This window comes from Manis pentadactyla, chromosome 7 (genome assembly GCF_030020395.1).
Source record: "Manis pentadactyla isolate mManPen7 chromosome 7, mManPen7.hap1, whole genome shotgun sequence".
NCBI lineage: Eukaryota > Metazoa > Chordata > Mammalia > Pholidota > Manidae > Manis > Manis pentadactyla.
The window spans coordinates 115,122,369-115,147,958 of NC_080025.1; the positions used below are offsets into that span (position 1 = coordinate 115,122,369).

At 38.7% G+C, this 25,590-nt stretch overlaps 1 protein-coding gene across 1 annotated transcript in view; it reads left to right on the top strand.

The window, feature by feature from the left end:
- MDFIC (MyoD family inhibitor domain containing) overlaps nucleotides 1-25,590 on the top strand; it is an 86,353-nt gene that overhangs the window by 14,002 nt on the left and 46,761 nt on the right. The window contains exon 4 of the mRNA XM_057504693.1: nucleotides 5,149-5,271. Within this exon, the coding sequence (XP_057360676.1) occupies nucleotides 5,149-5,271 (123 nt within the window). The remainder of the gene's footprint in view (nucleotides 1-5,148; nucleotides 5,272-25,590) is intronic.

Consider the following 25,590-nt stretch of genomic DNA (forward strand, 5'->3'; position numbering starts at 1 on the left):
TGTATTTTATCATCCTGTTTCCGAGTATGTCTCTGAAACTCACTCTGTGTTCGCCTCAGTAAAATTGAGATAATGTTTTCTTATCTCATTGATGGCTCTTAAGATCAAATAAATATTATATATTCCTTTGAGAACTGCTAATAATGTAATTGCAAAATTTCACTAATTTTTCCAACAAAAGAAAGTATTTTATTTTTTACTTAACCACATACCAGCTGAATGGCTGCTATATGGCATATATAATATTTTATATATATTATCCAATTTTACTTATTTTTAATGCCCTTATAGTTTTCTATTGTTAATCACCATTCAATTATTTTCTTCCTCAACTCTCTGAGATACATAAAACAATCAAAGGTTTTACTTCTAGGAAATGCCAATTAGGTAAAATCATAGAATTTCAAATTAAATGGAAATTCCGTTAATCCAAATCTTTCTCATTCACCTTCAGCAGAATAATCCGATTAGAGAGAGGTTGTTTCTCACCTATCATAACCTTTAGAAAAACAACAAAAAGTAAAAAGTACTGATTCTTTAAGATATTTCTGAATAAGACATATTTACTGTATTTAAGTTGATCGGTTAGGACTCTTATTTGTTTTCCTTTCTTTTACTTAATGCATGCTTGTCACTTTTCTTTCTGAATTAGGGCCTTACAAAGGTTTTTCTGTTTCCCCCACTCCATTTTAAATACACTTCAGTGTGTATATGAAATCTGGTTGTGTTGTTTAGCCCTTATGCAGATTGAGATTTACAGAATTTTAGAGCCAGCAAAGATCTCTGCAGCCATCCAGCTCAAGGCCCTCATTTCTGGATGAAGAGGAAGAGGCCCAGCCCCAGCCACACAGCTGGTCAGGTTTGATCCAGAATTATGACCAGGGCAGTTTTCATTACCTTCTGTTTTGTAGCTGCCTGATTGTTTTGTGTGAGTGTTTGGTTTCCCCAGATAGAGGATTTGTTGTCAGGGACCAAGATGTGTTTCCTCACCCACAGATTCTTTTGTTCTTCTGGGTTCAGAGTAGGCAGCCTGGAATATTTGGGAGCGAGTGTTCTGGAAGCAGATGCCAGGGCTATATGACTATCCTTTGGTTTAGTCCTATTTTTAAAGTGTCTTCAATTTTTATTTTAATTTCTAAAACATACTTCTTATATATCCATCCATTAGAACTGCTTAGTATTATATATAATTCAGGTTTTATTTTCTCCTAGTTGTCCTAACATGGAGATAGAACTAAATACCCCTATATTAATTAGTGATTAGATAAAACTGCATTTCTGATTACTTGGACTACTATGAGAAGGTGATGAGATGCAAGATCTGTTAATATTCAGTAGGCTGTTCTAAGTTTTCTCTGAATTCTGTAGTACAGAAGAGCTTCATTAGACAATGTCCCTCAAACTTGGCCATATATGATGATGACATCTACATCTCCTGTCCCCCACAGCACCTAAATTGACCCCTCTGACATTGGGACCTGTGCATCTTTGTTTAAAGAGCTCTTCAGTGCAGAACCACTGGCTTAGAGGAATAGCATCATTGAGATGATGAAGGCTTCCCATCTTGAGAAAATTGCTAAGTTGGTGGGGAGTGCTTGCTGGGTGTAGTTACAGAAATCTTGTAGAAAGTACAGACTGATTTCATGCATGCTTGAAATTACTTGATTGCCTGTGAGTTATTCTTCCAGGCCCACTTGGTGGTTGAATAGGAACTACAAACCCCATTAAACCCAGAAAGGAATGGGTTAAACCAGGGCTTTCACCTCTGTTTCTGGAATCCAGAAGTGACACAGCAACCCCACACTGATAACAGAAATCTGTTAATAGAAACTGCTGACTTGTCATCCTAATGATAGTGGCTGAACCCAACCAAGTGTTAAGATGCGGAGAGGTTGGTTTTGTGGCTGGCATCATGGTGCCCATCTTAAATTGTCTGTTGATTAAATCTCGCTCTGTGTCAGTGCACTTCTTCAGTGTTAGGAGGTGTGACTATGAACCATTTTTAAGGATTCTATGTAGGTGTGCCGTTAAACATTAAAGATTAAAGATACGTTAATAAAGTAATATACCAACATTAGAAAGTCATGGAATAGTCAAGTGGTTACAGAAGTTTAGTTTATAGAGGAGGAGAATTGGCAAAAGTCAATTTAAATTTGTACTTGGAACCTTCCCTGAGCCTGGCTTTGGGCTGGGGGCTAGGGATCAGAGCAAATAGCCAAGACCAACTTTTGAGCCAAAACATTTAGTTTTCAAAGAAGATCAAGTTGGATAGACTGATGATTGTGATTTAAGAGTAATTACATATTATTTATTATTTCTTGAATAAATGAGACAAAATTATATTTTTTGTTTTTTAACTTGAGAGGGACTCTGAAGAATCATTTGATTATGGAATTTAATAGATAAGGAATCTTAAAAAATGTGATAAACTTCCTTAATAAATATTTAGAGCAGAAAGAACTTTATTTTCCTCTTAGTAGTGGGTCACTGCTCAATCTGTGTGTGTATGGACCACATGACATTTTCATTTATTCAGTGGGGAGTTTTCAAGGGTTTGTGTTTAGCACTTGAATATTGGACGCGATTCAAATGTGAGTCAAGTGTGTCTAGAGGCTTTATTCATACCTATTTTCTTTTAGTCAGCAATGCTTCATAATGCCCTGGTTTCATGAATTAATCTTAATGGAATTAAACTTGAACAGCTCAAAATTATATAATTAATTTCATTCAGCTTCAATTAAAGTTACTAATTGAATCAAGCCTCCTAGCCTGACACCTGGCGGCAGTCGGCTACATAAAGTAGCATTCAAGTATGTGGGTCCGCTGATGAGCTTGTTCATGTGCACCAGTGAGTTTGTATGAGAAACGCTTGTGCAATAAACTCAGGAAGGCCTTGAGTTGACTATGGCACAGGAAAGATTTCTGGAGTCGTTTAAAACAGTAAAGACTTTAATTGAAACTAACACATCTCAAGAAGATTACTTTTTCTCTGTGATAATACTGAGTAAATGTTACATAAATCTTTTAGAACATATTGGTTTAGCATGCTTCTAATTTATATTTTACTGCTACTTGAATATGGTTTTGCTTTCTAAAAATACTTAGCATTGAAGACCCTATTTTTTTTCTTCAGAGAGCTTAGCCTCTGGACTGAGTCCTAAGTGGGTGTCCATCTATTTTCATGTGTTGAAATGTGTTTCATGGCAGAACTTTTCAATTGTTGTGAAATCCCCATGGTACATAAGAAATTTTTATATGTGCAGAAAATTTTTCCTTCCACTGGAAATGTTAACACAGTTGACTAACAACTTCTGTTTGAATATCTTTCCTTTCCTTCCTTCCATGACTTGACATCCTCCAGCTTCTCTTCCTTCTGTGACTCCTTTTTAGTTTTACAGACCCCTCTTGGTACTCTTCTTTTAATATACTCACTCTTTTCATGAGCCCATTCATTTAAATGGCTTCAGCCTTCAAGTTTAGAAAGATGACTGTTTCTAGCTATAACTTTATTTGTGACTTGCAAATTCAAATGTCCAATATAAACTCATCCACCAAACTGTAAATTTGTAAACTCCATGAAGGCCTGGGCTGAGTCTTGTATATCATTGTATCCCTACTACCTAGTGCAGTGCCTAAGCATCTACTATATAAAAATACATATATTTTAAGTTAAAAAATTATTCTTCTGTCGCCAGGTTTTCCCAGTCAAATCCAGACTAAGGGAAACCCAGTCATCTCCAATCCAGTTTCCTCTGATCATCTGTGTAAACCTCTAATTATTTTCTTCAACCTACCCCCTTTCTCATCTTATTTTTCAGTTGATTAAACTCTCACCAACTTTGACCTGAACTGTGCTAAGTCTTCCTTATAGTTCTTTTTAACTCTGTTCTTCCTCTTAGATGCATCTGTACTCCATCGGTTCTCAAGGATATAAGTGCAATAAAACTACCTAAGTCCCTCACCCCCAGATGGAAATAGAATCTTTGGTTGTGGGGCCCAGGAATTTGTTTTCTTAAAAATGTTCCCTAGTGAGTTAAAGTGCAATTAGGATTGAAAACTACTGATGTACATAGATTTATTAATCATTCTAGTGCATGACTCCAATTAAGCAATTCATAAAGCTTAAATGGCTACTTTGACTTATATCTTCTTTTAAATTTGGTCCAGATTTCTCATCTTGGCATTCAAATATCTAGATCAAAAATCAAACCTCTTATCTCCTCCTCCTTAGAGTACTTCACTGTCCAGAGAGTTGGAACATTGCCCAAGTGTCTGCTTGTGGAATTAGCCCATGCCATTCCACCTGGAGTGGCCACCCATTCTACTTTTAGAATTCCTGCTAATCTTTTAAAGACCATTCAACATGCACATTTTTTCTATAGTGCCTTTCTTGAGCTCTGAATCCTGAAAAGTTTCTTTTCATTCCTTTGAACCTTGTTGGTGCTCTGGACCTGTCATAACGTGCATTTTACCTTGTGTTACAGTTTGCTTTTTGCTTGAATTATGTGCCTAATGAGATGCTACTTTTTTCCTTACTTACTGGCTTTCCCCTTGAGAACCCAAAGACCCATGAGAAAAATCTCTCATCCTGAACACCCCCCTCTCTGAGAAAGGTTAACACCGTCATTGCCTCTTCCCCAAGTTTCCAGAGAGCTCTGTGCTTTTCATACCTCTCCATGTCTCAGCCACTCCACATTCGCCTGCAGTCTGCCTTCATCCCCACCATTCACTGGGGGTCCTTCTCCTTTGATGCTTTCCCTGCCGCCCCACCCTGTACAGGTGTGGACTCACTTTCATCCTTCATGTAACCTTTCCACATTTTTCTATCATGGCAGATCACTTGCTATGTTCTGATGATTTGTTTATAGAAATCTTAACAGATTGTTTTTACACCTGTGTTTAAAGATTCTTTAACATCTTTAAACATTATTTAAACATTTCTGTTTCTTCAATGCTATTCACATAGTAGGAGCCCAATTAATATCTGTTATTGAGTCAAAAGCATATGTAACAGTCCATAGAGGTACTACTCCCATTTCCTTAAGTTATGGCAGACTTGGAAGCATTTGGGGAAAAAAAATCTAAGAAGTGAAAGAAATGGAGAAACTAGGCAACATTTAATGATAATAAATCTTTCTTCTTATTCAGAAAAATGTGATAAAGAAAATACTGAGAAAGATGTAACTCATGCTACCAATAGCTGCTTTACACACGGAGAGACACATGACCAGTCAACGTGGGGAAATTGTTCAGATGACAAACTTATCCGAAGTAAGTATTTATAGAGCAAATTGGGGTCATTTGGGAATAGGACTATGATAACATGCTCTCATTAGTTGTCCCATATAGTTCTGCTGGAAATCTATAAATCAGCTGAGTTTATCTGAAAGTGTTTTCCTGAGTACTGCAAAATACAGAGCAAACCTAGGTTACAAACAATACTGTCAGTTTTCATCCTTTATTTAGAAAGCAAGAATTGACCTGAAAATTTTAGACTCACTCGGTTTTCAAGAGAAATTTAGACAAAACTTAATTCTTTCTTGAGCAGTGACGAAGTGGACGTCAGACAATACTAAGTGTACGTGGACTGTGAAGCTCTAAAATGAAAGAAAAAAACAGTGAAGGACAATAATTAGAGCTTTGCTAATGCCATTGTGGTCCCTGTTTTTCGAGCCAAATGATTCCAGACTCTCACAATTAACATTTTTATCATTACTTGGTTCCTTTTTATTCTCCTCCTCTTCCTAAAATTGCTCTGTAGAATATATACAAAAGCATTGGTATATTTTTGCCTTACTCTGGAAATGCCCAGAAACACCAGTATCTCCTGGGTGCTGCTGAGAACGCCGACTCCATGCCAGGTTCCCTCTAGACCTAAAGTGTACATTCTGGTCTCTAAGCTACCCCAGGTGGGTGCAGGATGGATTTACCACATGAATTACTCTCTGTAGTAAACGTGTAAGTATTAAGATCGCTGCTGTGCCACAGCTGGAAGAGCACAGGAGTCAGTACTTCCCTCATTCGTGGTAACTGAGTTACCATGTCTCATTCTCTGTTTTCCAGAGTGGACAGAGGAGAATTCCTTTCTGGGAACCAGGTGTTGTTTTACTATTTTGAAAAATTAGTTCTTCAGTTTGGACCACAAGAAATACAGAGCCTCTCTTGCTTTACGTGTTATACTTACTGGCAGAATGTTCCCTTTCTTCTCTAGTCTCTAGAATGGCCAATGTCTGTCCCTAAGTGGAAACCAAACAGAATAAAGCAGGGAAAATAAAAAAGGAAAGAACCAATTTGCTAGAAAATAAATGATACCAATAAAATCATCTCAAATTTCCAAACAAAAGCTCTAAAAGTGGGCACATTAGTGTAGTTTTAGAACCATTTTGGCTTTCTACACTTTTGTATCAGAGATGCAAATAGGAAGGAAATGAGGCTCATAAATCAGTGAAGAGCAAGATTGATATAGCTTTTCCAAATAAACAGTATTTCAAGTAAACATTTATCCCGAAAACATATATTGGTTGTCTTCTATCTAACTATTGTTTCTGCTATTGTAAAACTTAGGGTTTTGTTTTGAGATCCTGGCATGTTTTATCTGTGGTTTCCTAAGAAAAGTTAGAGTTAGAATAGCTCTTAAAAATAATTCTACCTTCACCTTTTAGAAGACATGATTGTTTCTTTTTTTGTTTTTCCCCACAGTTACAGAATTTTAATTGTGTGTGTTTTATTTAATTGATTTATTTCCCTAGTCTTCTTTCCCAAGGCCCATGCAAGGAAAACATCAATAAGACTTACAGGTCAAAACCCAAAATGCAAGCTCTTGTAAGGATATGGAGAGTCATGTTAATGTGTTCAAAATTTGTTTACGCTACTTTGTTAAGCTTGGTTTAGTCACGGGATTCTTACCATTAAAGGTAATGGATTTAAAATGAACTATTCCCTGTATTGTCTATAATGGTTAAGTGGACGGTGATAAAATAAATTGTAAATTGCATGAAATAGGTTTTTTTGTTGAGATAATGAGGCCGCCTGTACCATGGGACTCTGGAGCAGTTGGGAACCTCTGTCTGCTTGCCTCCTCCTATGCACTGGAGGGGTGCAGAGGCGGGGAGATTTATGGCACCCCTCTGGGAGGGCTGGTGGGAAACCTGGCAGCTGAATGGATATCCCAAAGATAATGACCAAAGACAATAAGGCTGCTTCTGCCTGAAACATAACCTGGCAAAAATTTCCAAATGTTTGTGGGGGGCAGCTCACTCTGAATTCTGATTACAAATTTCAAAAACTCTATTTTTGTTATTTTCCTGGTTATACTTTTCTGGATAAAGGCAACTTTGTGGGGTCTGTGGAAAACCTTGATTTCTGCATTTGCTGAAATGGAGAATTTTGAAAACCTTGATTTCTGCATTTGCTGAAATGGAGAAAATGAAATTTTATGTCATCTTTAAACCTGACTTAAGTCAGTGTAGTGTTTGAAAGTTTGATATTGTGATAGCTTCTGCTATTCCAACTCCTTGATACTAAACTCTGCAAAGCTTCCTGAATCTCCTTCTTTGGCCTTTCCCATAGATTTATTGGCCATTTCCATGTAAGTTAATGTTTGTCTCGCTTAACCCCAAAGTTAGGGAAATGTTTGTTTTCCTCTTGATTCGGGATCTAGTTTGGGGGGCCCTGTACATCTTTTGTGATCACAGCAGGCCGTGGGAAGAAGGCTCTGGCTCAGAACATCTGCAGTGAGTCAGGTCTGGGCCGGCTCCCGGTCCAGGAGTCCTGTGTGGCTCCCTGAGCACTGTGGAAGAGGCAGACAGCTGCCTCTCATGGAACTGATTTTAGGATTCCCACTGTAATGCGAGCTTGGCTGGATGGAGGGATCATCAGAAAAATGAGGCCGGCTAGGGTGTGGGAACATTTTCAAATGCACAGCCCACTCTTTTTCCAAGCTTCCATGGGACAGCTCAGCTGCATAAGCAAGTGAAGGAGAGGGTTTAATATGACTTCTTTTCCTCTATCCTTGAGAGTGGTTGGTGAGGTCTGGCAGCTCATGTCTCCATTGTCTCTGCTGCCTGCCGTCTTCTCTGCTGGAGATTTGAGGCATAATTTTTAGGGGACTGCTAGCTGTCAGTGTGATGAGGCTGTTTTTACTTTTCTGAGAATAACTGAGCTCTGGAAAGTCAAGGGAGTGGCTGCTTTGGAAATTGTATTCTAATTAAAGGGTGTATGCTCAGGTTTCATAAATGAGATCCAAGCTGAGAATAATTTCCAAATTATTCTGTGAACTTTAACCCTGACCTCTGTGGACCACCCACTTGTGGCTCACATTTGGTTCATGCTTCACACAGAAATGCAAGCCTTGTGAGCCTTCCCTGGTCCTTCTAGAAAACATCGCAGGTGGCAGACCTGAAGTATTGTGCCCTCAGGGCCTGGATTTCAAATTGGTTGCCCTTGAGCTGCTAACTTATTAGAGAGAATCCTTTCTGGAAGTTATAAATAAAAAAGAAGAAATCCATATGGAATCCAACATTTTGTATAAATAGGCCACACACAATCTGGTGTGGGAATGTGCATTGTGATCCTTCCTTATGAAATTTAAATTAAAAAGACAATTCCAACCACTCAAATTTGTTTTAAAAAAAATCTAAATAAAATCAAGGAAAGAATTAGAAACACAATGGAGGTTTTGTGAGGCAGTTTTATAATTGGAGTTTTATTTTTTTTCATTTTATAACTTTTTATCTTTTTTACAGCTTAAAAAGCATACTCTGAGAAAATATTTTGATGTATAATTTAATTTTTGGAATGGAGCTTAAATTTTAGGGTTTCTAAGAGCATCTTTTTATGGGAACACTGATTTAGACTAAGGCTTTTCCTTCCAGATTAGCATATATGGTACAGTATATAATTTGGAGCTATGCCTCATTTTAGCAATCACTGTTTCTCTGACTTAGTAAAATAAATGTTGCAGTGAAGTGACACCATCAATTAATATTAATTTTTCTATTTAACCCATAATATGCATAAGCTGATAACCAGCAATAGGCAACATTTCATGTTTTAATTAGACTAGAAAAAGAACAGAAGTAACATTTTGATCTCAGTCTTTGGGGGGATTTCTAAGGTAGGAAGAAGTGTGTGTATGTGTGTATGTTTTCCTGTGTTTATGTTCATGGGTATGTGTAATATTTTCATTTAATTTAGGTCAAATTCTAATCATTTCCTATAGAGAAAGAGCTTGCATTTTTCTTTGTTCCTCTTTCTAAAGTGCCTCAGGTATCTATCTCAGATTCTTCTGGGTCTTTCTGAAAATTATTATTTAACTTTGTTATTGGACATTGCTTTTATATAAATGTTCTGTAATTTTAAATGTCATTACTTAACTCCAGAAATTTTCCTTAGCTTCCCTTCTGAAATAAATTTCCCATTAAACTGTTTTGTTCAGCTAACTCTCTCCTTTGTGATTTTGTAGAATTCCCATGATCTGAAGCAAAGTTAGAATGTTCTACTTAAATGGTAATCCCTATTCTGTGTAACCCATTTACTCATTTTGAAGAGTTTTTAGCTCCCATAATAGTAATCACTTAATTGGTAGTAGACGGCAAGCCCTCTTTCTCTACCTCACACAAGCCTCTTTTTTATGGAGCTGATGTGTCAAGCTTTTGCACTCATTCTACTACTTGGAACCTTCCTCTTGGCATCCAGTGAGGTTCCTCTCGACATCAGTTGGCTTTGTTACTAGGAACTCTATTATTTCTTTCACTAGACTATATCAACTTAACACTGATTACCCCTTAATGAACACCACTCATCACGTTAGGAAATGCCTCCTGTATGTAAAATAAAGAACAGCAGATACTCAGGTACTATTTCTATGCTTACATTTCTTATTTGATGATAAGGAAAGAGCACTGAGAGGGTTGGATTTTAATTTCTTCCATGGCTTTCCTGTTTGAATGCACAGTAAGTATTGTTTGTTTTGTTTTTAGAATTTGCTTTATATAAAAGAAGCTATCAACAAGCCCCCAGGTAAGAACTACCCAGGAAGACTGGGGGATGTCACTTTTGTATAGCGTTTCCTAGGTAATCTGGGGTCCTCTCCCTGATGGTCAATGCTCCTTCATTTTGGGATCCCATACTGGAAGTGAGCCTGTGTGGCTTCATCTTGCTCAGTGTCTTTTCTTCCATTTGTCTCCCAGAAAAACTCTCTGTTTTTCAATATGCTGACCAAGTGGTCATGTGGCTTCAGTTACAATGCTTGGATTATTGTGGTGGAGAGGAGTCTTTAACCATCAGTTATTCCATCATCCATCTCTTGGTTTGGTTTCAGGACTGGGTAGACAATCATAAGCCCTTTTTGATGATGGCCTGTATTTATCTCATTGGTCAGTGCCATCCAGTAGGCTGCGTTCTGGGTGGAACTCAGGTTCTCTGACATACTTTCTCCTCAGGGTGCCTAGTCCTGTTCATTGGGCTCTCCTTGGGAAGCCAGGAAGACCACCGCTCAGCTTTTGTTTGGGCACCTTAAGTTCAGAGTCCTAGAAGCGAGCAGAAGCCAACCGCCAGAGTTCAGACCCTGGATGCACCATTACTGCAGTGTTGGGCAATTTACCTAAACCCTCTGAGATAAGATTCCTCACTTTGTAAATGGAGGTACTAATTCTATATACCTCATTGTTGTTCTTTTAGGGATGAAACAAGAAAATATGTATTGTGTGCTTGATTAGCATAGAGCTAAGAAAAAGCTTATTATTTATTTAGCTCAATGTATTGGTTTTCATTATTATCATCCTTAAGCCCATGTGTCAGTTATAAGGCTTTGTTGTTCCTGTTGTTTTTCTGTGTGGTTCCAGCGAGTTACATATCCAGACCTGCTTTCTGAGACCAATGGTATTTATACCCATGACATAGCCAGCACATTGGATGCTACATGGTTTAGGTCCAATAAATCCTTGGTGCCTTACGTGTAACAAAGTCATGCAGGAGGGAAGAGATTCTTTGCCCAACTTCTGTTATTTCAGACTTTAAGGCCCTGTGATGAACATTCTAAATCATTTTCCCTTTCATTCCTTCACACTGCCTTCTCACTCCCAAGCTACACATGGTTCATTCACGTCAAGTTCTAAGAGGACTGTAAGGACAGTAAAGCAATCAAGTCCTGCGTTTGGCTGCTGTTCACTGATAAGGCTCTTCCAAGAGCTCTCAGTGAACTGTGACAGTGCCCTGGATGACGTCCACCATCCATGGAGGTGGGTAGGAATGATGCTTTACATAGGGCCTTTTTGGTCCCTGATGCTTCTTTTTTCTTGCCTACCTGTAAGAAAAAAAGCTTGAGGCTCCTTTAGTTTCCTCCCTTCCTTGACCGTTCCTCCTTCCCTAGCTTACTCCCTCCCTTACCACCCTCCTTCCTTTTCTCACACCTTCTTCCTTCCTGTACCTAGAAAGCTCTGTTTTCCTAAATCAGTTTTCAAATGCATTGTATTCTATAAAGTACAATGTATCTTGCTATTGTTGTTCACACTATCCTTATTAATGTTATTATTCTAATTTATTACTTTACCCTTCGCCCTTGTCACATACCATGACCTTATTCCATTTCCAGTCTGTAGCCTGCACTTTGGCAAAGATTTTCAGTCTCTTCCTGATGTTCCTAAAAGCTTATGATCTTTAGTAGGGGAGATGAGATGGTATTGAAGTACAAATGGTGGAGGAGAGCTCGTTGAGGGAACCAGATTTATTCCTTTCCCATTTGGGAGTTCTTCGAGCCTCAGGAACAGGCTGAGATTGGGGAACTACCTTAGAGATCACCCTGAAAATGCTAACCATTGCATAAATAACTTTAATGATCAAGACCATAAATTCTGTGGTCTAGATAATTTTAGTTCTCAAATCTCAAACTTCCTGAATCTGAACGCTCCGAATTTACACATATATTATTTGTTGTATAGCATATTGTAGTACTGAATTTCCAAGATTAAGAATCAAAGTGTAACTTTGAAAACTGAATGAAAAATCAATTACATTAAGACAGAGTGCTTACAGTGTGCTGATGGTGTGTAATGTTGGTGATACAGTGATGAACACTATGGGTGTGGTCTCTGCATTAGAGTTTGCAGTCTGATAGAAGAGACAATTTGTCCTGAAATGTTAATGAGTGTTAGGAGGGCTATGATGGGGAAGTGTAGGCTGCTGTATTTTTGCATTTGAGAGAAACAAATCCTCATGTCAGGGAGAGGTCAGAGAGGCTCCTCCAGAGACAGTGGTGTCTAGCGTAATACCCAAAGGAAGTAGCTAACTCTAGCAGCGTGGGGAACAGCATGCATCCTGGTCTAGATATGAGAGAGCATGGCTTGAGGGGACTTGGAGAAGTTTTGTTTAAGCTGGGATTTAAGTGTTAGATGAGGGGTAGAGAGAGATGAGAGGAAAATAATCTGTTAATAAAGGGTTAAGAGAAGACGGAGGGTATAGAAGGGCTTAGTGACTTAAATAAGTAGGTTCGTATTTTAGTTTGGCTCTATTTTAGGATGACTACTATTGTAATAGTTAGAAAATAAATAGGAATGGGAATGACTGAAGGCTTTAAGAGACCAACTGGGAGACTGTTGTATTAATCCAATGAGAAAGGGAGAAGTCTTGGGCTGGTAGAATAGTAGGGAGGATTGCAGGAAGTAGGTGGATTCAGCTTTTACGGAGCACTGTCAGTAAGACATACGGGGCAAGGGCACGGCAGGTGCTGGCAATTACACCAAGGTATTTCAGTTTGGACAAATGACAGTTGTGATGAAAGGACAGCGGGGCAAAGGGTTTAAGAACATTGTCCAAGGAGGGCTTGAAATGACAGGCTGTGGATGTCAGATGGGCAGACAAGGAAATAAAGACAGGAAGGGTCTAACAATTAAGAAAAAACAGAGGCTAGTAACCCCTAAAGGTTTCTGTTCTTTCAGAAATGAAACAAAACAAATAGATTCAATAAATGAATGGGAGAAGTGGAAAGAGAAGATGCATTATGAGACTAGGAAATATGAATTTAAGATTTCCGAGGTGAAACAGTCCCCGGTGAGGACAAGGCCCGAGATGTGGTCATGAGGACGGGTGACTGGAACAGCTTCTCCCAGGCCCAGAGGGCTTGATATAGAAGAGATTTAGGAGGCTTGATAAAAATTGTCCTGTTGAGGGGTGGGGAAACATAAATCCAGATATTTGCCCCAATCAGTCTGGCCAATAGTCAGCAAATCTGGGGCTTTATCTATGTTTTTTGAGTCTCAGTCATTTGAATTCTTCATTGAAAGTTAATGGTTTAGGAGGAGTCAGCCAGTTTTTTATCTCTGGTTCTTTCCACTTGACACTAAGATTAGTCACCTGTTGTGGATGAATGGAAGAGTCATTTGATGTTCTCCAAGCTGAGGATCTGGAAATGAATGAAAAATAATGCACATTGTTTGGGCCTGCTGGCTTTCTTTATTGTGAAATTCTAAAGGGTCTTCTCCATCTAGTCCAGTAGACATACAAATTTGGGATTTAAAAAAAAGATATGTATTAGTATGTGTGTGTATGTGTGCATATATATGATTTGCATCAAATTATATATGTGTGTTTTTTTTCTTGGTTACCTCCAGGGAGTTATATATGAAATTGAGTGGGGACATAGTGGTGAAGAGAACTCCACTTAATATTCTGTATACTTTCATATGTATCATTTTTTTTCCCATCAGGTGAATTATTTGTTAAATTAAAAGCAGTAATATTTTAAAAAGAAAATTCTCCCATATAGCCGGCAACATCAGGGCGAGGGCCCAGCTTCCCAAAGCTGCAGTAGAGCCCAGTCACCTATGGGAGGCGCCTCAGGTCTCAGGTAAGCCAGGAGATTCAGATCCCTTCCAGTTCCAAGGAAGGCAGGACCAGCTGAACAAGCTAGGGGAGAGGGTGGTGAAGAACACTGTAAAATGAGAATTCAGGTCCCCTCGTTCAAAAATTATGAATTTCAAGATGGCAACAGCAGAGCATAAGACCAAGTTTAGGGTCCTTCTGAGCTGGTCCCTGAAGCTGGGCCTAGCTGGAGGCAGTGAGGGAGTGGAGGTTCATGTCTGGTAAGCAAACAAAAACAAACCCCTCTACCTATTTTATACTTCCTTTTCCCAATAAGGCCCTGAAATTCAGGGAGGAGGAAGCGTCCTGGGTGTGGCAATTCATGTGTCTGTCCCAGCATGCGCAACGTGTGTCGGTATGAGGAGCAGCCACCGTGCAGCAGACCCCGACGCTGTGGCCCCGGCTTTCCTCCAGCCCCAGCGGGACTGAGCCTTGCCTCCGGCTTTCTCCCTGGCTCAGTTCAGGGGAGGAGGGTTGGTGGAAATCCCTCTCCACTTCTAGGTGCTTCACTCCCCTTCGCTTTGGTGCAGAGCAGAGGCAGCACAGTGACCTGTCTTGGGTTTCTTGGTTGAGTCTCTCAGGCCTTGGTAAATCCATGCTCCGCTCTCCCCCACGGGCAGCTGGATTCCTCCCAGGTCTCTGGGTTTTGCAGCGAGACATAAAAAAGTGAGGGAAATCTCTTTAAAAACCCTCAGATGCTGGTCCTAGAGGGGTGAAATTGCATTAAGTGGACCAGAGAGGAGAGTGGGTGGAGAAATCTGTTCTGCTTTGGGACATAATTTAATTAAACACATTTTCCATGGTTCTTCAGAACTTGGATTGGGAAATGTAAGGAAAAAAAAAAAAAGATTCCTACCATCTCAAATTGTCACAAATAATTGATTCTCATGCCGGTGTGATCCTGACTGTACATCTCATCTTTGGCTGCTGCCCATCGTTCCTTGTCTTTATGGAAAAGATATGAAAGCATCAAGACACGGAGGCCTGTCTTCTCCATATGACTTTAGCAGGATGAAGGTGCTGTTGTAATCGCAAAGGTGACTGATGGCATAGGCGGCAGCAGGGACAGCTCACCCAGTGGTGCCATCTGTGTAATTAGCATTTTCTGCTGCTCCTTGTAAGCTAGGCTCTTCTTACTGCCCTTCTCCCATACCCAGTACATTCTAAAAAGTCTTATCCAATAGCTCTATGAATATTTACTACTGGAAATGTAAAGTTGAACCCATATACTTACATATTTAGGTTTTCAGTATTTCTCAGGTTTAGCCAATTTTAAGGTGGTTGATTTTGGGTCTAGCTTTACATTTTGAAAGAAACAAAAAATTCCATTCTATATAATACTATCATAAGATCGTTTTTTATAGAGGACTGAATAATGCTTACTTTTGCTATAAAGTCCAAATGTGTTTGGACTAATTCAAGGCAGGATGAAAATTTCAGGCTGCAAGAACCTCTGATTATTTCAATATTAAATTTGAGTCTAGCTGCCAGTCTGGTACCTGGAAAGTTGATGTGAAGGGATGTTGGTAGTACGTGAATTCCCAGCTGACACTGAAAATCAAATGGCAGAACCTTAAATTAGTCATTGTGCGAAATGGTGTTGAGCGGGACATTGTTGCGACTATTCATTCCTGCCTTCTGCTCCACCTTCCAGCATAACCTGGTGGATCCCTAACTAGTATCTTACTTGTCCTTTAAGTCAAAGAGTCTTTTAATGTCTTTAAAATGTATAACTTCTTTTAACATCTTTGAAATCACACTGCTTCTCGACTTCTCTAACAGTAAGGATGTCACACCTATTTCACTTAAGCCACCTTACAAATGTGGTCATACCTGGGGCCTTGCTACCACTGCTTTTACCATCATCCCCTCTAAGGGTTTGAAGGCAGAAGTTCACTTTCTCATTTCTTCCTGTTCTTTGCCTTAATAGTAAGTGTAACTCCAGGGGGGGGAAATCCAGGGCAAAATACCTTTGAAACTGATATCAGTCAAAGGGAGAAATAAGGTGGGAGAAACCCATTTATTGCTTGCAAGCCGTCCTCTCTTTCAACCCAGCTGCAGAAGAAGAGGCCCCACCCAACCTCTCCTGTCCAGATATGCCCTGCTGACCCTAGTAATCACCTATTGTTATGGAAATGCACTAAGGCCAGGCTAGAGATTCTGGAACTACTGCAGTTTTACCTACAATAAGTGCACCCAGTCTGTTAACTATGATCTTGTTCCTTGTTGCATCTCATCTCCTTAACCTCATCTGCCTTTTTTCATGGCCAGGTGTGACAGGCAAGTAATCTTTCCTTATCCCCCTAAGTTCTACAACCTCATGTGCTATTTGCCATGCTTATGGTCAAACTAAGGTAAGAGACCTCACCGTGAGCCTTCTTACTTCAGTTTCTGAGGGCGGTGGATCATAGACAAAAATGTTACTTAGCAGAAGATGAGCTCTAGTATAAATACATGTTCTCTAAACTCAATTGCGACATCTCAGCTACCCAGCTGTACTCTAATTTCTAATTGATTTCCACTTTTGGTCCATTCCTGCCTTTTAATTTTATAACACTGTTTTATAAGAATTCAGATAATATTCTAATTCCTTCATTATTAAGATATTTTAGGTTATATTTAAGCACCAGTTTCTGGTATTCAAACCTAATTCTTGTCTACATGGCTGAGACTTAGCCTGCCTTGATCTATGTCCTGGAAGGGTTAAGTACAGCCAACCTAAACTAGACTTTGAAATTGATAGGCCATGTGTCTCAGTCCAGTGGCCTCTTCTCAGTCCTCATTCTTTCTGTAGTTTTACAGGACACATTTCCTGCTTGAAATGCCTCTCTTCTGTGGCTCTCCCCACTCGTTCTGCCTCAGTGGCTCTCTTGGCTTCCCATCAGTCCCTCAGATGCCCTGAGTTCCTCTCTGTCCCGGGGCTTCTGTATTCTGGGTCTCCCTCCAGGCTTCATTGTCACTTCCAAAGAGTCGCCTCCCAGACCTCTCCATCAGGACTGGGTTTCTCTATTTTTCCCAGCACCCTTCCTTTCTCGCCATCCTCATCATTTGTAATTTATTCCTGCTATTACACGCCTACTGTCACGGGCTTTAGGTTGCATTCCCAGCAGTTAGTATCATTCCAGCATCACGGCAAACTTGGAGGAAACTATTTTCGATGATTGTGGGAGTGAAATAAGTTTTGCTTTTTCCTCCACTACTTCCTTTCATGAACTCTTGCCATCGCCGAAGTACATTCCTTGCTTTCTCTTCTTTGCGTCCAGTATTTTCCTTCTTCCAAGCTTCACACGTTACCTGCCTTCCCACATCTTCAGCTGTACAGTGATGCCATCTGTGATTTCTCCTTGATCAGACTCTCAGAGTGTTATCTTCATCTCTCCTTGAGGACTTGGTAATTTCAAAGTAGTATGTGTGGGGATGGCCCCCTTCCCCATCACTGAAGGCTCCTTAAAGGCGGGATTGGCATCTCATTCAGCTTTTAGCCCTCAGCATATAGCCCAGGGCCACACATAGATTTTGTTCCCAATACTGTTAATTGTTGAATAAATGAAAACCTGTAACTTTTGACAACATTTAGCTTCTCTGTAAGAGACTGACAGCTTTGATTGGTTAAGCTGTAGTAATTTGTCTTAAAATGTGGATTGACTATCTTTGCTTCTCTTAAGGAGCTAATTTTCTAAGTCTACAGTTCATGCATATCAAAGGATGCTTTTTATTAGTAATATTAACAGTGTTATTACTTAAAGCTTTTTGCAGTTAATGAAATTTTTCATATTGATGATCTAAGTTGGTCTATCAGCAACTTTATCAGGCAGGTGTGATAAGTATTATTATCTCTGTATGAAACTGAGCTCAGAAAAGTCAAGCCTAGGGCAAAGTCAAAAGTGTAGCCTAGGGCAACAATTAATGTCCTGATGATCTAGCAGTAGTTCTCAGATAGGATATAGAGGGAAGGGTAAGGACTTGATGGCATTTTTATCCCCTAGAGATTGCTTTAAAATCACAGGGGAGGTGGAGATTTTCCTAAATTATAAACTTATTCCAAGACAAAAATTCTAGTCCATTTCCCTCGTTGGATATTATTGCTATTCTACCACTATTAATGATGTGACTGTATTCTGCCTTTACATCGGGTTAGAAAAAAGTTGGGAAAATTTGAATGTACTGTACTCCTTTAGAAATTCATCTTTGTGATAAATTCAAGACAATTACTGGGCTTAATATATACTTGACATCTTAGAAAAAGGGCTTCTTTAGTTCTCAGAACTACTCATTGCTTCCATGAGAACTTGGTTACATTCCAAAAGATAGGCAGAGAATCTTGGCATCACAAGATCTTTTCTGTGATATAAAGATAGGCGTTTTCCTTCTGCAGTAAGAAGAAATCATAGTAACTGACGCTGAAGATGCAGGGACCAGGAATATGAGTCCATAGTCATAACCTTTGTGTGAAGCACTGGTTCCCAGCTCTTCACATCAGCTGCACATGCCGACCGACCAGGCTCCCTCCTAAGACGTGATTCAAAAGCATTTGCGGGTAGGGTCCAGGCAACCATGATTATTCAGAGCTCCTCAGTTAATTCCAAGGTGCAGGTCAGACTTAGAACTGATGAAATATTCAATCTGTATATATTGCCCTAGAACAAATAAGCTTGTAAAATGAGCAGAGCATTCATTTTTTATTTGGATATTTAAAGCCTTTTTTTTTGAAAGTGGTTTCCTGCAGTTCAGATTGATCCATAGGAGCTAGTAGCTGTGGCTGCCTGTTTGGGAGCACCCGGGTACTGGCTTCTGGTTTTGCCCCTTTATCCTTTTGGGAGGTTGTTTTCTACAGAGATGTTTACATTGTTCAGAATGTGTTTCTTTCTTTTAGTTTTACTATGCAACACTTTAAGTTTTGTAATATTAGAAGAAAACTTTCATAATTTGTACTGCAGCCTTGTTAAATGGCACAGTGAGGGTGGATGGCACAAAGGACTTTAAAATCTAAAACTTGATTGGCTAAGGAATTATTTGATTGTTTTAGGAACCTTGAGATATTAAACCCAAATCAAGGTTTATGTTATATATGAATCAAATTCTTTAAGGATGAAAACCCATTTGCCCTTTCTTCTGAAGAATTACAAATGCCTGCTTTGTTCATTTTTTGACACTCGTTCCCAAATTGGAATAAGCTATCTCTTTCAGTTAAAAATTTCTGGAGTAAACAGACTCCCAATCAAGTATTTCTAGGTACATTGGAAAGAATATCTCCTTAACTATTACAGCTAGAGTTTATTCTTGGAATAAAGCAAAGTCCCTTATAATAGAGATACAGTTTACCTAAGAGTCATATTAATAAGTAAAAAAAAAAAAATGAACTTTTTGAATAATATATGAATTCATATGATATCAGTAGTACCTAGGCATTTGGGACAATACATAATTAGTTTCAATTCCCTTTGAGAGAGAAATGTGATGTTAAAATAAATTGCTGATGAAGCATATACTTTGGAGAACACTGTATTTCAATACTTTGCACAGTATCAGCTATTTCTTTCAATGGTATGGAAATATGGAAATATAAGACTGAGAAGATTTATTAGGGGCAGTTTTAAACCATTCTTACCGTGTAAAAGTTCATAGTTGGCTCATTCAGGACTAGTTACTGAAAGAAAAATAATAGCAAATATTTATAGGCATGCTGGGAAAACATTAGTTATATATAATTTCTGGCACCATTGTTGGTAGCCAGTAAACCAATAATAATCATTTGCTTGTATAAGAATAAGCAGCAGCACAATAAACATTTAAAAGAGCTTGGTCATTTATTTATTAAGAGTTACTTTTTTTTACAAAACACTGGATAATGGACCTACTCCAGAAAAATCAGCACTTACAGAGTAAGAAGACATAGGATTGTGAAATAAATATATTCTGAGGGAGAAGGGAGGAACAGAGTTTGGAGTAAACCGATTTTATTAAGTACACACAGCCTATGTATCAGACCCTGTGCAGGCACCATTTACCATCCAGTCCTGAGTTTTTGAGACACACACAGACAAAATAACTCTGTCTTCCCATCTTTGGTCCAGTTTTTAGAAGTTTTTCCTCTGAAACTGTAGCATTTTATCATCGTTATCCTAGATACATTCAAAAGTTTCCTTCTTGGGAAATGAAGGCCATTGTTTAGCCAAGGGCTCATCACCCCTTGCTCATCATCTTTCCCAGGTTTGCTCATTTTAATAAACATTGAGTTCATGATCAATCCTTGTCCCCATTAAGCCTAAAGAAAATGAGTTTGTTATAAGACTCACTGGGAAGAAGTCTTCAGTTCAGTGCATTTTTCTGATGACATCCACAGTGTTAAGGTAAAATTTAAGTGACAGAGTTCACAGAGTATGTGCTTAATGTGCAGAGAACACAAAGGTGTGGGAGTGTTTATTTTCTGTATTTAATTTTTTTTTTTTTAACTAAAAGCAAACAAAAGCCCAACCACTACTTCTTGGATTCAAAAAGCAAAATCAGATAACCAAGCTCACAGAGATGATCTCCAGCTCTGGCAGGCTGAGTAGGTACGATTATAGCTTGGTCAGTAATAATGACAGATTTTAGTGTCCATTTTAGTGTATGAAACACTAAATTACAATGAATTGAAAAAAATGGGTGGTTTATCGTCCTAGAATAGTATTTCTTGAGGGTAAGGATGACTTTAAATCATTTGGGGACAGTTTTAGCCCGTTCCCTTTTAACTGTAGGTACAGCTTTATTTTCACAACTCTGCTATTAATACAATGTGAACATGTTTGGGGAAGGTCTGTTTGGAAGAAAGTCTCATTATCATGCACCTCTCCACCCTCGACATACCCCTGTGATATTTTGGTGCATAGAATTAATATTAAACTCAGTCCCTTGGAAAACGCCATAAAGAAGTTTCATTATTTAGGTTACTTAATTTTTATATCTTCATAAGGGCTGCTTCAACTTAGAGAGTTTCCAGTCAGCCGGAGAGAGTTTCCAGTCAGCCGGGCCTGATGCAATGGGTTCCAGTGTGCCTTGGAGCTTAACTGCTGAAATCTCTCACACCATTAATGATTATGTTCACAGACTCTGAAAGAAGTGGAGGTGTCACTGATGACAGATACAAACATAGTGTAGTGCTTTTTTAAAGCAGGAGAAAGTATACATGTGGCAAACCAATTAGCCTGACTCCCATATTCTATATAGACAAAGCATTTGGAGGAAAAATAAAAATGAAATAATGGCCAAAAACTTGACTGACTTATCAGCCAGCTGGACTTTTGGTGGGGATGAGGCTACTGTTCAGAGATATTAAAGGGGCAGCACCAGCACCAGTGCTCAGAGAAGGCAGTGAGCATTTAGAGAGGGTGAGGCGCGGAGTCCAAAGATTTGGATTCTAATGCTGCCTAAAACTCACTCTCTGTGGGTCATTGGGCAAGCACTTTTGTCTTTTAAAAGCTTCAGTTTCTGCATCTTTAGAATATAGATTGGAGGTCCTCCTTTCGTCACTACCTCCATGAGGTTGGTGAAGGGGCAGACATGGAAATCTAAAAGGAAATACTTCGTTAAGCCTAAGTTTCTGGATGGATATTAGTTATGCCTAAGGGTGAGTGAGAGTAACTAAAACCTGTGTAAAGGAAGAAATACAGGACCGTTTTGAGTCATGTCTTGGAAAGAATGGAAACCCTTCCTTAATCACATTTTCAGGCTGAACCAGAGAGTCTGAACAGTGAAAGTGATGCATGATTCTCTGAATTCTCTCACTGGTTATCTTGGAGTTGGGGGAAGAGTGGAGTACACATGTCATGGCCTCTCTTATGTTACCATTAAAAAAAAACCAAACACATCATTAGAATGTCCCACAAAATTTTGAGGAAATGACTCACTGTACTGAAGTTACCCATCTTTATTTTAAAATTAATTTTCAGTTTTAAATGTAATGAAATATCTCAATTCGGTAGAAAGATATACAAAAGAATATTCTTCTACAAAAATTACTCTTTTGTCCTTGATTCCTGGTAACACCGGACTCTCTAAGTGTTTTCAGTAAAATGATGCTTTCACCTAAGTACCAACCAAATCAGTAGCAATTCATTGGTTTCAGAACTTCATGTGCTAATAAATGGAAGTCTTATTTTTCTTAACATTTAATGAACTCCTTTAAAAACAAAACCCAGGAATATGGCAAACACCAATGTTTATACCAATATGCTCAGATTTAACGAGTGTTATCGTTAATTTGGCAAATTTACATAAGGTTTTTGTTTTTTAAAAATAAAATGTTCAGCATGACAGATTGAACATTATGTATTCCATTATTTTTGGAAATACCACTTAAATGATAGCAGATTAATAATTTTTAAAATAACATTTAAGGAAGAGGACACAAGGAAATTAGTGAATTAGAGATGTTAAGAGCTTTCTGGAAGTTGGAAAGTAGATGGAGAAACAATGGAGAAGCCAGACATAAGTGCCAATATGATACAGTAGGGCATTCTCCACAGAAGACTCAAGATTCAAGATTTGGAGGCACCAGGGCCCTAGGAGTCTGGGGTGAAATTTGGACTGGACAAGGAAAGTGCAGGTTCAAAGTTCATGAATGGAAGACTTTGACCTTTGGGTCTGCTCCATCCCCTGAGTCTGATCAGCCATGTTACTCCTGCTCCAACTCTCACACAACACAAAACACTAGAGAGCGATGCACTGCAGAGCTGAAACCAGGGTGGCTGCCGCCCCTGGACACCTGGCATAGCAGAGCAGAGGCCTGAGCGGTATAATGACCACAAGGGTGCTTAGTGAAAATGGACATCCTCAGTGACAACACAGCTGCAGTCCCTATCTCTTTTCCCCTTAAGTATGGATGGTCATGAACCAGATACCGCTAACCAGAAAGAGAAAAATTTGTTCACTAGTTCTCCAATTTTAGGGGAAAAAATGGAAAAGATTTAATCTTACCTCCTACTGCATTTTCACTAGTAGCAGCCCTCAGCCCCTGGCACCTCGCTAAGAGCAAAAGGGCCATGAACCTTGTTAAATTAGTCATTGCTGGCTGTAGATGGATAGAAAAGTGTTCAATCACTAAACTCCTCCAGGTTAATCTTGCTCTCAGTGAATGTTTCTATTTAAGATATCATACCTTCCATACTCTTAAACTTCTTTCTCTAGAAAAAGAAGAAAAATTTAATAATTACATTAGTAAATATTATCTAGATGACTTAAATCCTAAATTACAAGGCCCCAATGAAACGGTGCATATATAGATTCTTTCCAGATTGTTTTCTAGATATTATGTCATCTACACACTGTTTTTCTACATACTGACAATGAATCATGGACCTATATATTAAAGTTAGGGAAGGTGCCTTAGAGATCAGTGTCTTTAGCCTCTGTGATTTTTTTTTTTCATCTAGAAAATTGAACCAGAAAGAGGTAAACAAACTGTCCAAAGATGCCCAGGTAGGTAGTGGCAGAAGCTGGGCTATAAATTCTGAAAATGGTCTTTTGATTATCAACAAGAATATGTAATTACCACTTGCTATTTGTAAACCACAATGAGGGATTTGAAAGGCTATATTAATAGAAAATAATTACTGGAAATTAATAGGAACGTTTAAGGCCCCAGGAAGATAAACTTATTCAGTTCACTGTCCAATTGCCCTTTTTGTTCTCCCCTAAGAGTTTGCCTTCATGATAAAAATTGCTCTTGGTCAGCTTTCTACCCACCTGTAGTTCCAGTATTAGAATTTTGATTCTCAGGTGGAGAATACAAGACAGAAGATCAGAGAATTGCTGGAGTACGTTTCTTGAAACCACACAAGGTATTACTAAAGGGTGTGTGTTGCTCAAATAAACTCTGTGCAGTTGGGAAAAGGTTGAGTTACTGCTAGAGAATTGTGTTTTAATTGAGTAAAGGAATCTGATTTAGGAAACCCAAATAAAATATGAAGGTACATGCAAATCAAAGTTTCATTTCTAAAATTGGAGCAGATTCTTAAGAACAGTAGCAAGATTTCCTCACAACCATTCATTTTACTATTAAAGAGCGTCAAATAATTCATGCTGTTCTCTTTAGCCTCAGAACAATTTCCACCCAATTTCAATATAAATAGATTTTTACATTTCAGAGAAATGGATATATTTCTTTCTTGGAAAGTAATTAAAGGATAAGATTTCTATAAGTGTTCCCTAATATTCCAAATTGTGGTTGTATTTTACATTTATATATAGTCGATGGCCCCTTTATGTAACTTCCTAAGATCTTTTTATTGGGAGGGTCTTGATTCACAGTAAGTATTTAAGTCAAATTCTGGTCAGTTATACTGAGAGTGGTCTTTTAAATGAATAATTTATTGTAGTAATGGCTTAAATGGTGAAAAAGCACTATATCTGGAAGAATATTGCCAGGAACTGTTTATGGAAGCGCATTCTATGATTTTCTAATATATTCATTAATGTTTATAATTTGAAGCAGGCAGTAAATGGGGTCAAGAAGACTCTGAGTATTATCTAGCCACACTGGCTGCCCATCAGTCCAGCACATGTGCTGAGCCCTGTTCGGCCTCAGGACTTCCACGTGTTGTGAGCCTGGCCTGGAACCCCATTCCTCCTCCTTGCCAGGCACCTTCTCCTTCAGATCTCTGTTGAGGTGCCATTCGTAGTTACCCAAGCCAAAACAATTTTCCTTGTTATTTTCTCTGATAGTAGTACTTTTCTTTTATAGCATTTACCATAATTTCAAATTGTACATTGTGTTTATTGTTTAGTTACACGTTTAGTGTTTTTTTGTTCACCTCTACTTAATGAGTCTTAGCACTGTGTCTGATTCATAGTAGATGTTCAATAAGTATTTGGTAAAAGAATACATAACATATAAAGAAAACATAATTTTATATACATAATGAGCACTTCCATCAGCTCTTTATTTTCAGGTGCTGAGATCTGTCTGAGTTTTCTTTGTTTATTTTCACTAGCTCCAGTTGTTATTTATGGATTTTTGTCTACTGCTAGAAAACAGAGCAACACGTTGGTGAAATTGATACGAGATCTATGGTGGTGAATAAATTTGACATTCTCATTTTTCCAATTCATTTGAATTACAAATACTAATTGGCCTTATAAATGACACAATGTGTGTGAGATAATTGTGGAGGTTTGGAGGATAAAGATAGTAGTTATAGTTTGAAAAATCATCTAGGTTAAGTAGAAGTCAGAATATATCAGAGAAACGAAGGAAGGCAATCATGCTTCTGTTTTCCTTGCCCAAGGTAAGCAATGTGTACTTATAAGGATTTTATTAAATGATTGAATTTGAGAGCTGTGGAATGAACATTATTGCTTCTGTCTATCGTCTGTCATTCATTTTTCTAAGTGGACCATGGTTCTAGGTGCTGGAGCAGGTTGTCAGAAGTGCTGGGCATTTGTAAGTAGCACTTAGTAAATGCTCATTGAGTGACTATACGAATGAATGAATGGCATGTTTCTTGCCATGGAGGAGCATGCAGTCTGCTGGGGAGGGCAAACCTTTAAAGAGATTTTGCCCTAGGGCGAGAGAGGAAGGAGCTTTGGGCTCAGCATGTGACCCAGTGCTGAGCGATGAGAAGTGAGGGACATCTGGAGGGTTTCTGGAAAAGGATTTATATATATATTCTGAAAGAAAGAGCACCCACTTTTTTCAAGGACTGTCATCATCTCTGGATGTGATGTGTCTGGAAATGTGTCAGAGAGTCTTCTGAG